We start from the raw sequence: 13,328 nt of genomic DNA on the forward strand, positions 1-13,328 counted from the left end.
AGCCATGTTGATAGAAGCATGAGGAAAATGATATATGAAGAATATTTGGTCAAATAGAAAGGATGACATGTTGAAGATTCATTATCGTTTTCAAGGGAGGAGCTTAACCACCTTGGTTTTCCTCTAAATGCCTAAGATGTGACAAGGTCACTTCTCCCTAGGTGTCTAATGTAGGAGCATCCTAGGTGTAAGGGCAATGCACATCACCCAAAAATATTTTTGGTTTGTCTTTTTCAATAACGATTATCTTAGTGCAGAGTTGTTATTTACGAAAGCTTATTATTTTTACTAAGTTTTTCATTTGAACTCAAAATGTTTTGATTGTTTCTGTAGAGGTTAGGTTTGGATATATCAGCCTGCCAATAAAGTTTCAATGCAAGATCAAGTCTATTTCTTAAGATATTAAAAAAATTGGTATTGGTAGCAAGGTATAAAAAATTGTGAACTCAATTTTGAAGTATTTAGAGGTTCTAAAAGGGGCAAAACCTTTCTTAACTAGAGTGTTGTAGAGAACTTCTTGGAATTTATGAAATAGGGCCATAATAGGCAATCAAAGAAATTAGCGATGAGTTATGATCTCTGAAAATTGTGCCACCTAAAATCTAACAAAATGATTTTCCTTCCAAATTTCTTTTGAGTTCCAAGATTTTTTTGGGCCTACTCTAATGTAATAAAACTTGTTTGGTTGGCCTCAAAGTATAGACTTAAAATTTCTAGAGCCTTCTTGGGTTGTATAAATTTTCCTATATAAGGAAGGCCCATAGGGTTGTCTATGGTGTCTTTGGCTTGTAGAATATTGTAAGGAAAATGTCCATGTGACTATGCATGTCATATTTCTAAATATTATAAAAATTTTTATGGAGATAATAAGAAGTCAAATTCTTGTTCTTGTGGCCTTTTGTTATTTCTCTATTATGTTGTGTGTTTGTGTTAATAAGTGGAGTACCCTTCATCAAAAAAGGAGATGTGTGTTAAAAATTATAATCCATATATTACAACTCATAATATTTAAATAATAGGATAAAATATATATACATAAAATTATATAACCATACTTCTCATTCTTGTAAGACTAGGTACATGGAGATTCAAATATCACTTCTCAAGAAATGCATGCGAGTTTTTATTGGAACTTGATTGTGTAAGAATATTCTCTTGCATCCCTTTATCCTGATGATGAATCACTATGTGTAATCCGAAACGTTGATGTTAAATATTCTTACACAATCAAATTTTAGAAGAACTCACATGCATTTCTAATGGATTGTGGAAGTCTAATTACTTTAGCTTCCCAAGAAGCCAAAAAACATAAACTTCAAAAAGCATTTGGGCTAGAATTGAACTAAGATATTTACTTATTTCCAATTTGTGTATTATGGTTACTTGCATAATTTTGGACCCTAAATAGAAACAATATCAATTATGAAAAATAATAATGTTAATTATATATAGACGATGTACTCAAAATGTCACTTGCATGCTTGTAATTGTGAGAAGAGGAACCATCTTCACATCTATTCTACCTTTCTTATTTTGGCAACAAATAGTTAAATTGGTAGAAATGGAAGGATGATATCGACATAAGGTGATATCTTAATAATTTGTGGTATCATCAAAATAGTCATTTCTTGTGTGTGTGTGTGTGTGTGTGATTTTTTGAATTATTTTTATTTTACATGTACTTTTAAATTATTTCTATTGATTGATATTGTATCATAATACATAACTTTCTTTATAAGAAAAATCTTTCTATAAAAATTTAAGGTTATATAACTCATTTCTTCCATGAATGTATTTTCGAACTATTATTATTTTTTAATTAATAATAATATAACCTTGACATTAAAATAGAAATTATTATTTTTACAAATGTCTTAATTAAGAATAATTCTTTAATTAATTTATGATCATATATATATATATATATATACATATACATATACACATACACATACACATACACATACACATACACATACACATACACATACACATACACATATACATATATACATATACATATACATATACATATACATATACATATGTATGTATGTATGTATGTATGTATGTATGTATGTATGTATATATATATATATATATATATATATATATATATATATATATATGTATATATATATATATATATATATATATATATATATATATATATATATATATATATATATATATATATATATATATGTATATATATAGATATACATATAGATATATGTATACATATATATCTATATATGTATATATATACATATCTATCTATATATATGTGTGTGTATACACACACACACACACACACACACACACACACACACACACACACACACACACACACACACACACACACACACACACACACACACACACACACACATATCAAATAGTGAGGGCTGCATATTTAAAAAATGATTTCTTTGGATGAATTCATTTTATCTCTTCAAATGTGAAGATATATTGCTTTGTTTTCTAATATTTAACAGGTCTACAGGTGACTATGTTAGGTTTTAGTTTAACCAAGGGATTTCAAGCAAAGGGTAGGATAATGCAAGGGGACTTAGTATTGTTCCTTCATTATGTAAATAAATAATAAATTATTAATCTTGGAATATCATTCTTTAGGGTGCTAAAGGGGCCTTGAAATGAGTGAAAATGGGGTACCATGGTATATCATTATTAAAAAACTAATGATAAGAACAATATTGAGTATTCGTAACTTACAAAACTACTTGATATCTATTATATATTTTAGTCCACACATGTAGCAAAGTTGGCTTGGGTCATAGGTTTACCCCTTATTGGTCTTAGGTTTGACTCTACCCCTTGCTTTAAGAGGTGAGATGGCTTATAAACAAAGTATCTCACATATGAGGGGATTAGTCTCGTTCTAGCTTGCAAGGTACTCAAGATACAAATTACTCGATGTGGACTAGGTTGTAGGGATACCCTCGATATATTAAAAAACTACTATTACAATAATTTGAAATGGAAACCTATCACCAAAAACCTTAAAAATTGATTGTAAAAATTAACCATAATCAAACTATAAAAGTTAAACAAAACAAAACAAATTAAAAATGTTATAATCATTTAACATTTCAATATTTTTCATTCAATAGAAAATGAGTAATTGAAAAATAGACCCCTAGAAAAAGGAGCTCATAGTAATTTGAACTCTTGTCTCCCCACATCTAAATTTTCAACTTTAAATTTACATAAGATTTACAAAATCTTCCAAGTTTTGATTTGTGAATCATAGAGCTAGTAGACTTTAAAATCCACCCTTTAAATCTAATATAGTTTATGCATACTGTATAAAAAAGTAGAGAATGACAAATCATTTGACAAAAATGAGATCATGATTATGAAGTTTGATGTGTTTGATGATAAGGTTGTTGAAAGTAGAAACAAATTACAAGTGAAAAAGTGGTGGCAATATTACACGTGTATCATTTGTCTATAGAATCTTAAATATGATGCAATCTTTTAATTTCTAACAAACATTCATGAACATTATGATCATGATTGATCTTAGTATTAGCAATGGTTACTTTGACAATGAACACTAGTTTATTTTAATTGTTGTGATGTTTGGCTATTTGGCTATCTTTCTTTTTGCATTTAATTAGTGTGCTCTTAATATATTGTAAATGCTAATTTATTGAATGACGTCCCTATGTATCAAAAGGACAACACTCTAATTTGGCTACTTTACATATCAATAACAAATATTCATAATAAAAAAATATAATAAAAAATAAATAATGTAGAATCAAAGATTACATTCACAAAATATATTAGCTAAATATATTTAGTCTATTAATAAATCAAAGACTAGAAAACAAAAACATGTGACCATTTTTAGTTTATTAAAGAAAAATGAAAAACTATGAAACTTCAAATATTTTGTCAAATTTAAAATACCAATTTAATAATATATATAAATATACACAAACTCTTCCAATAATTAATATTTTTTAAACAACTATATAATATTCTTTTAATAAATTAAAATTCATATATTGATTATATTTACCAATAAAATTAATCACTAAATTTTATTTTATTTTCACGAATCAATTGCAATAAAAAAGGGACAATTACTAAGGTTGAACTATAAATATATAATATAAGTTTATAGACTGTATTCTTAAAATAATACATTATTTATTCAAATAAAATCATGGTGTGATAAAATTTGAGTATATTATTTGAAAAAATAAACAAGTAGAATGTTAGTTATTATTTTAAGAGATTTTATATTTGAAATGTAGTTTAAGCTTAGTTCATAAATATAGAAGACTGTCAAAATTCATAATTACCAAAAAATATATATATTCATATAAAATAGTTTAGTTGTTAAATAATTTTAGAAATAATTATTAAATAGAAAAAAAATGATTTATGATGAGAATTTGATCGGCTGCATAGACACTTCCATTTAATTGTATGTTAGCTTTTATATCAAAGTTTCTAATTTTCTAATATTACTTCATTTCAAGTACTTCATCCCAATGTTAGATCATTCTCAATGTTTGATCACAAAGTATAATGAAATGTTAAATACAAAATCTAAACTGCAATCAAATCTAGAAACTATATCAATTTACACAATGAATTTAATAATAACTATATCAAATATATAGATTATACAATATTGATGTATTTGTTATAATAACTTGACTGCCTACAATTATAACCACAGAAATATAAATATACTAATATATTTAATAAAAATAGCTTGACTGACTACAATTATAACTACCAAAACCTACATATATTGATATAAAACATAACCATTTAAGAAATTCTGATTCACATAAAAACCATTTAAGAAGTTGTGATTCTCATCTAAACGAAGTAAAGCTTTTGGAAAAAAGTACTTTGGTTATATGAAGGTAACCATTACATTAGAAGTATATTGACATAAACACTTCTGCATTTGCTTTTATGGCATCCAACTTCACATTCCCAAAATGAGGACTCCTACTACTTACAGGGATATTTCAATTTTCAGTTCCTCTTCAGATGTGACTCATCTATAATCTAATTAAATACATTCCTAAAGCTCCTAACCTTCTGTACACATGGCTCTCCTCTTCCAGAAAAATATGAGCTTGGAAAGAGAAGAATTATTTTGGTAATGTCTTCCTCAAGTTGCCTGATGATTTTCAATACACCTAACATACACAAACATTGAAATGATATTCATTTCACCCAACATACACAATTCATCTACATGATAGAACATGCATTTGGGTTCTCATCACTGAATAGCTGAGGAGGATAAACATGTTCAATTACATACTTTGGGGCACTGAATTCATTCTTCTTTTCTTCTACAGTGGTTACTATGGCTGTCTCCTCCTCACCATTCTTTTTCTCTTCTTCAGGTTTTTTTTCCTCTCCTTCAGCTTTTCCATCCTCTTTTTTGACTTCTCCTCCTTCAGTTGTCTCACTGCCCTTTTTGTCATCTGTATTTGCTTCTTCCTTTTTCTCTTCTCCTTCCTTTTTGTCACCACCATCTTTCTTTTCTTCCTCCTTTTTATCCTCTTCCTTTTTCACCTCCTCTCCTTCTTTCTTCTTCTCTCCCTCTTCCTCTATCTTTGGTGGTGGTGGTGGTGGTGGTGGTACAACTTGAGCATGTTTCCCTGTCTTTCTATACACATAATCAACAAGTTTCTTGGGCTCTATCAGTCCCTTCACAATCACCCTGTTGTTTGCGAAATCAGCAGAAGCTTCCTGAACACCTGCAAAAGATCAAATGACTGTTGGTCAGTACAATAATGAGAATGAGGATCTCAAAGCCCACTACATAACTAAAAATTGTCCTATCTTGTTTAAGAGATGAGACATAATTGCCCTATCTGATCTTCTCAGTTGCTTTACCATACAATGTATTTACCAGCTGAAACCCTAATGCAAGGCTCACAAGATGCAAATCAGATTTGGTATTTCTATTATGAACACATGGTTATACATGGGTGCCCATGCAACCCATGTTGAGTAAATCTGCCAGAATGGTTATCATCTAAAGCGCCAAGAATAACATTGGATACCTCTTGCTGATGTAAATATTCTTCAAAGTAGCAGCCTTTCAGGTCTGAGTTGTTTTGCAGTCTATTTACCTAGGGAAAACCTAAATTTGAATGATCTCAAATCATAGGGATTCAATAAGCTCTACTCTTACGTGATTGGAGCTTTAAGTCGGCGCTCTTTGATCTACAGTACATTGCCTAAAAACTAAAGGAAAAATCAACTAGATTCTCATCAGAGCAAACGAGCTGAAATTGTACCCAAAAGTATGTAAGACATGTAGAACTTGCTGATTTGGATATTCTCCATTATAGCTACCTTTCAGGCCTAGTTTTGTTACAGTCCACTCATCTATGAAGAAATAGAAAGTATGCTTTCATTTAAATGATGGATTTTGTATCATCTATGAGTTTGTTTTGCTATTTAATATGGGAGTATGAGTTTATACTGATACTTCATTGTAATCTTTCAGAATATGAACTTAACCTCATCGTTTATATTATACCTCTGAAAGTTTTAACCTTGACAGATGTGGATGACTTAATTGAAAAAAAATACAAGCACCCTCACAACTTATACTCAACAAATCAAATTACAGCCCTTTGAATCATTTCCAATTTGACAATATATGACTCCCACAAAGCAGTACAGCTGTGTGATTACAGCTCTACATGAAATATGTTCTAGATCTACAGGCTCCTAAAGTTGACATATCTTTCAAATAGATACTGAATGCAATAATAATCTATAGCCAGAATTAACTGAATATATAGATCTTTTTGCTTTTTTTAATATGCTCTATAATAGCAGCCTTTCAGGCCTGCATGGTTTGCAGAATTTGGCAGAATGGATATTCCTTAGTTTTTGGTTCTTAGTGAAAGAGGTTCAACCTGCTCTCGGATATCAGATAACTACGAATATTTTATGAAAGACCTTCATAAATTATTTTACACGTATTCCAGTGAATTTCACTATAATTCCTATACCTTTCATTTTCAGAATAATCCTCCTCACTTTTTGAGCACAGCCATCACAATGCATCCCAACCTTGAGCACAACTGTTACTGCAACTGGCTGTGACACAGAGACAAGAAATTTGAGGAAGGAAAAAAAAAAACATTCCAAAATGTTATCAAACAAATTTAAATCAGAAGTAAAAGGGGCATCATAAACAAACTCATAACTTTGGTTGCAAAGAAGAGAAATACCTCTGGTTTTGTATCTTTTCCCTTATCTTCAACCTTTTCTTTCTCCTCCACAATTTCCTTCTTGGGCAATGGGGATAAAAGCTCCGTTTTTCTTCCACTCTTCTTTTGCACTCTCTCCCTTAACTTCAAAGGATCTACATTACCCTTCACAGTCACTATATTGAGCTTATAATCTAACCCAAAATCTTGTACCCCTGCATCCACAAAACAGATCATGAATCCAAAACTGATGAAAACAAAAATCAATGAATACATACTAAGAATTAGATAGAAGGATCTCAGAGAGTTTAGAACTGACCATTAAAAGTCTTGATCGACCTTTTAACTTTACTTGCACAACCTAAACAATGCATATCAACCTTCAATACAACTGGTTCAATCTTCTCCTCCTTGTTCTCTTTCAATTCCTCCTTTTTCTCCTGTTAAAAACATTCAGCATATGTACCTCAGCAAATCTGTTTGATTTTATTTCTACATTTTCTTGGGCTTTCTTTCACTCACTCTGAAGATTGTTCATGATGTATAAATTGAAATGCTGATTCAAAATCCATAACAATCAAATCTAGAAACAAGAAAATGATATTGATATAAATCTGTTCCAAATTAATATAAATCTTCAAGATTGAAACAACAGGAAAAAAAAAAATCCAGTAGTACCTCTCCCATTGCTGAAGCCTCCTCTATAAGCTTGTGAGTTATTTTCCCTGAAGAAAACCCAAGGCTAGATATGCCTATAGCCAATGAGCAGAGCAGAGAGTGAGGGGAAGGATTTCTGTGGAGGTAGGCTGTTATATATAGTGTTATGGGCACCAACCTAAGTTATTTTCAATATACTGCTTATGACAAAGGCTAATTAATGGAAGATAAATATTGTATGGAGAGGTAGCAGCCGTAAGAGAATTTCTTCATCTTTAAGGATTTTCTGCATTTGTTTATAGATATATGTAAATAATGTTTGTTTTATAAAGTCAATGTTAACAATTTTTAATGCTTTCATTTATCGCTTCTCCTACTATTAATTAGGGATGATTTCCCACGAGAATCTTTCCCCAAAGCTACCTTGAATGAAAACACACAAACCAAACGAAAAAAAATAAATCCAAAAACATTTGGTCTTATAAGGTTGGCCTTGTATTATTAAACAATAAAAAGCTTACAACAAAGTTTTTCCCTTTTGTGGGACTCTAGAATCTAGAATTTGTATGAATTTAACCCTAATAAGCAATTCCTAGTGAATTTCAACCTCATGCAAATACTGACCTGTAAATGCAAATGCAATGCATGACACGTTAATGGCTTTTTAACCCACCACTCCCCTTGACGGCCTTTTACCTTATCTTCATTTCTTAAAGCATGCATGTCAGGTCATTTCACATTCCAATTTTGTTACATTTGTTTTCTAAGATTATTTCTTTTAGTAGGTAATTTAAGAAAAGTATTTGGTGAAGATGTGATAAAGTTTAGAGTTTATTTGAAGTTTAGTGGATGTTGTCAATTAAAATTGGACATTTATTTTGTGATAAAGTGTAAAGTTTGTTTGGTTTTTAATGGACGTTATCAATTAGAATTCTATATTGACTTCTGTCATTAATTCAAACATTCTTTTTTGAAGTTATTTCTTATCTTGAAATTTCATTCACTTTAATATGGACATATATAAAAAGATGGTAATGGAATATTTTTGGTCTTCAATTATACATTTACTTGAGTCTAAAGTACCACATTACTTTTTCAAATAATTTATCATCTATAAACTTCAATAACACTTTAATATAGATTGTGTTTATGACAGTATTGAAATTATTCCTTGTTTTAAAATCTCTTATCTTCTTCAATTCTATCTATCTTATTTCAAAATTCAAACTCAATCCATTGAATTTTTTTGTCAAAAAGAACAAATTTCATTTTCCTAACTTTTATAATTTTCTAGAGAATTGACACCTAGCCACAACTATAGAATTTCACTATTCTATGCACATAATAACACCTTAGTATGCATTGGTACAAAAACTGATCACATACGATTAGTCGGCTTCTAGAATAAGATTGTGTGTGAATTTTTAGCATCAACTTTTCTCACCATGAAAGTGCAAGAATGCAAAAATGTGTCATCTTGCATCAATCATACTCCATGATCTATTTTGCATTCTTGCACTCTCATCTTAATGATGGACCATGGAGTATGATCTCAAATTTTGATGCTAAAAATAAACACATAATCTTATCCCAAAAACTAAACTACACATTTCATGGATTGTAGAAATCTACTTGTATCGATTTCCACAATGTTATCATAATGCAAAAATTCATGAAAACGTATTAAACTATATCGATTTGTGTTTTTGAAAACGTGCCACTTTGTATGAATAGTAGTCAAAATTCAATTATACATTATTTTTTGGACCAAAAACCTCACTTAATACATGAGAACTTATAACAACCAGAAGCTCCACTCTCTCCTCACTTATGTCTTACTAGTAAATGTGTTATATTAGTATCACTTATCATGTTCCACTCTCTCCTCAACTTATGTTTTACTAGTCATGTTAAAACGTTTAAACTAACCAAACTACAAAGAAAACTACTAATTACAATCGTCTTGAAAAGAACTATACATCATTTTTTTAAGGCTTTAATAGTGTTTTAAGCACGGCCATGTGCTTTCTATTGAAATTATTGCCAAAGACAAGAAGAAACACTGAAATAAGCAACCTAATGGTACCAGAATGTGGAGATATAATAATAAAGAAAACCAGGGTTTATTCCTCCCAAGAAACTCTTATACATTTGGTACGTGCGGGCAACTAAGATGGAATCAATGGTGTAGATTGCACCCAAACAATGTCTCCAAAAGCTAATGTTATACAGATCAGTTTTAAAGTCCCAAGGTAAGGCAGCTTTAACAATGAATTTGGTAGTATCATTTGCAAACAGTTGGTACAGTAATTGTTCCCTTATTCCCAAGGGAGATGACGGGATCATTCAACCAAGCCACGCATACTACTCATGCCTAATTTAATCAATTGTTATAAAGTACTTCAACTATGCCAGATATAAGCATCTCCCTTGGTTATTAATTATATTAAATCAAACTGAAAGGAGTCAAAGTTATTAGATATTTTATGCAACCCAATGCCACTGACAACTTTGGTGTGGTGTTCTATATAAAATGATGATAGGGGTCTCATAATCGAGGAATCCTTTATGATTTGATCAAACCTTCTATCTCTTTTTTTCTTCTGCTTCGATGTAAGTTGTATTCTAGTTTCAGTTAACTATGTGGAAACAAATCTATGGTTACTCCTTTCTTAGAGCATATGGCAATCCATACCCTATGAGTACATGTACCCATGTCGACCCATATAACACCATTTGAAAATACAAACAGCACATTTCATTACAAATATGTTTCTTTTGTTTACAAGAAGGGCCATTTGATTCCCTCCTTTATTATTACCAAGAACAACACATAGATCTTGAATGTGATTTTAAGATTCTTGAGAGTTGTTTGTATATGTCAATATGAATGAGAAGATGGAGTTTAAAGGTTATATCTCTGATTATAGATGCTTGTATTAGAATAGAACAAGTCCTCAAGTCCTAAGATATTTATCAAATGTATACATGGTGATTAGTTGGCATTGGTAGTGTTGCATCTAAAAATTGATAATCTTAATACATTGGATTTGATGGAAGGAATGTAGATGTGGATGAAAGATTTTTCTTATTTGATATAACTTTGCACTAGTCTCTAATTATTCTACTTTCTAAAGTGCATAAGTATTGTGCCATTGGCTATTCCTCTTTTTGGATGCTTACTTTCAAATTGTTCTCATTAGATTCATTTTCCTTTATTACAACACTATATTTTTAGTTCTATGTTACTATGCTGATTCTATTTTACATCTTGATTATGCCTTATACATAATTATAACTTATTAGGCTGTCATTTGTCTTCCCTTGAATTCTTCATTCCCATTATCTAAGTTGCATTATTCCTCTTCAATTTCATGCAACATCCCTTATGTGTGCTCTACTAGTGTTTCATCCTTTACATAGGATTCTTGATACCTAGGAATTTCATCTACCTTCCTTGCATGAATATAACCACTTTGTGGTACCCTACCTTTTTTTGTTTTCCCTTTTTCATGTTTTATATTCCTCTTTCCTTTTACAATTGGTATTATAAACTTATAAGGCAATTTTCTACTCCTATACTATTTGAAACTGTATTTGTGGTGTCTACCACTATGGTTTCCTCTATCTTCCATGTATGGAATACCATCTTCTTTATGTCGATCATAAGTTCATTCATGGTAGGATTATTACTTCATTAAATGTTCTCTCTCAGCTCCAAATTTTCATGAAAATATTTGTTTTGCATTCTAATACTTTTTGATATCCTTATATATTGAACTTGATGCTCTATTGGTTCTAATATATGATAGGCTATTTTCTATTGTGTTACTTCTTGACAACTTCATTTGTGGCCTGTATGTGCTTGGGATGTAGTTTTTTCTTCTTTCTATCATTTCTAACCAATAAGGTTCTACCATGACACAATTATTTCTATCCAAGTTACTATTTAGACTACTATTATACTCGCACCATCTTAAAAATAGATGCACTTACCTTTTAAGACCTTTTTGCTCCCTCTTCATAATGCATTCTTTGGACCATGGATATGTTTGTGCTCGATCTCCTTTTCTCCTCTCTTCTTTCTCTTTCTACTCTATTCCTTTTGGTATCTACCCTTTCTTTATGTGGCTCCCCAGACCTTATCTCTAAGACTAGGTCAACTCCAGTAGACCTATTTTGGACTAGGTCGGCCTAGGTGACCTAGTCCCCAGAGGTTTTGAGGCTTGGGACCTGAAAGGCCTTGGGGGTTTAATTTGTTTGCTTGTGCTCTCTTGTTAGCTTGTATTGTTTTCCAACCCAAAAACTCATATATATAAAAAGACTTGGAGGCTTCATTTTCATATCTCATTCATTCATACACTCAAATAACCAAGCTCTTGTTCTCAAGTGAAGGTTTATGCCTTTTGCATTCAAGGATTTCAAGTATTCAAGATTTTCATGCATTTAAGCAAGGAGATTTATATCTAGCATTGAAGGCTACTTTGTGAGCATTTCTTCTTCAATATCTAGCTTATTGTTGGCCATTAAGGGAGGAGATCTACATTGAAGGGTTCATCATCTTCGTCATTGATGCACTTTTATATCCATGGCACTATGATTGGATTATGGTAGATCCATTACAAAGTGTGGAGATACCCTTTATTCCTAGTTCAATATCTACAATACATTTACATAAAAAATCCTTACTAACAAAGGTTTCAAGCAAGGTGAATCCTAACATTTATCTTCTCTTTCAATCATTTATATTTACATTTCGCATTTACAGTTAATTCCTTAATGTAGGGCTTGACCAAGGAAAGCCCTCATCAAAACCCAACCAAAAAACCTTTCTTTTATGTGTTGATTTGTAGCATATCAGTGAAAGATTTACATATCTAGAACCTACTTTCCAAAAGTCTTCTTGAGAAGTCAATTTCAGGTCATCATACTACATCAACCTAGTTGTAGGACATCTTCCCAAGTTGACTTAGTCCTCTAGTCTTCATTTTCGAGGAGACTTCAAGGTTTTGTTCCTTTCGTCATTTTATTCCAAGATCCGTGGACAGATATTCAGAAATAGTTCAAATGTGCAAGTTTTAAAGCTCAAATACATCTTCCTCTGTGTATTTCAAGGTGAATCTTTTATATTTTATTTCCTTTCATATCCTTACCCTAGATCTACATTTGAATTGGGCTATTTGTATTCACATAGCATCTAGATTTGTGTTATTTAAGCAATTAGTTGAATTTCACATTCACATTATCCTATATAGAGCTAAAGAGTGCATTTCCTTGTATTGTATTCCTCCTTATAATTTGAATTTTGTATTAGCACCCTTCTTCCTTTGGAATCTAGATAATCTAATTTGGATCATAAGTGGAATCATATTTTGAAATTTCTCTCTTTACCTCACAAACATATTTGAATGGCTTAGTGGACCTCAGAATTGG

At 30.8% G+C, this 13,328-nt stretch overlaps 1 protein-coding gene across 1 annotated transcript; it reads right to left on the reverse strand.

Annotated features, from left to right (window-relative positions):
• Positions 1-4,882: 4,882 nt before the first annotated feature.
• Positions 4,883-8,343, reverse strand: LOC149531419 (heavy metal-associated isoprenylated plant protein 8-like). Its single transcript, XM_089808670.1, has 5 exons — positions 7,917-8,343; positions 7,558-7,678; positions 7,260-7,453; positions 7,038-7,125; positions 4,883-5,765 (listed from the first exon to the last, which is right to left on the reverse strand). Exons 1-5 carry the CDS (start codon positions 7,923-7,925, stop codon positions 5,251-5,253), a joined length of 927 nt encoding a protein of 308 aa, XP_089664796.1. The 5' UTR covers positions 7,926-8,343; the 3' UTR covers positions 4,883-5,250.
• Between the last annotated feature and the right edge of the window lie 4,985 nt (positions 8,344-13,328).

Source organism: Cupressus sempervirens, chromosome 11 (assembly GCF_028749045.1).
Source record: "Cupressus sempervirens isolate cs-2001-9-10 chromosome 11, ASM2874904v1, whole genome shotgun sequence".
In the NCBI taxonomy this organism is placed as follows: domain Eukaryota; kingdom Viridiplantae; phylum Streptophyta; class Pinopsida; order Cupressales; family Cupressaceae; genus Cupressus; species Cupressus sempervirens.

Bases quoted from the DNA above. Each gene is read 5' to 3' on its own strand.
- LOC149531419 (XM_089808670.1), bottom strand. The intron at 7,454-7,557 runs GTCAGTTCTAAA...TTGTGGATGCAG, and splicing joins GTCGATCAAGACTTTTAATG to GGGTACAAGATTTTGGGTTA. The intron at 5,766-7,037 runs GTATAGGAATTA...GATCTTTTGCAG, and splicing joins GATTATTCTGAAAATGAAAG to GTGTTCAGGAAGCTTCTGCT.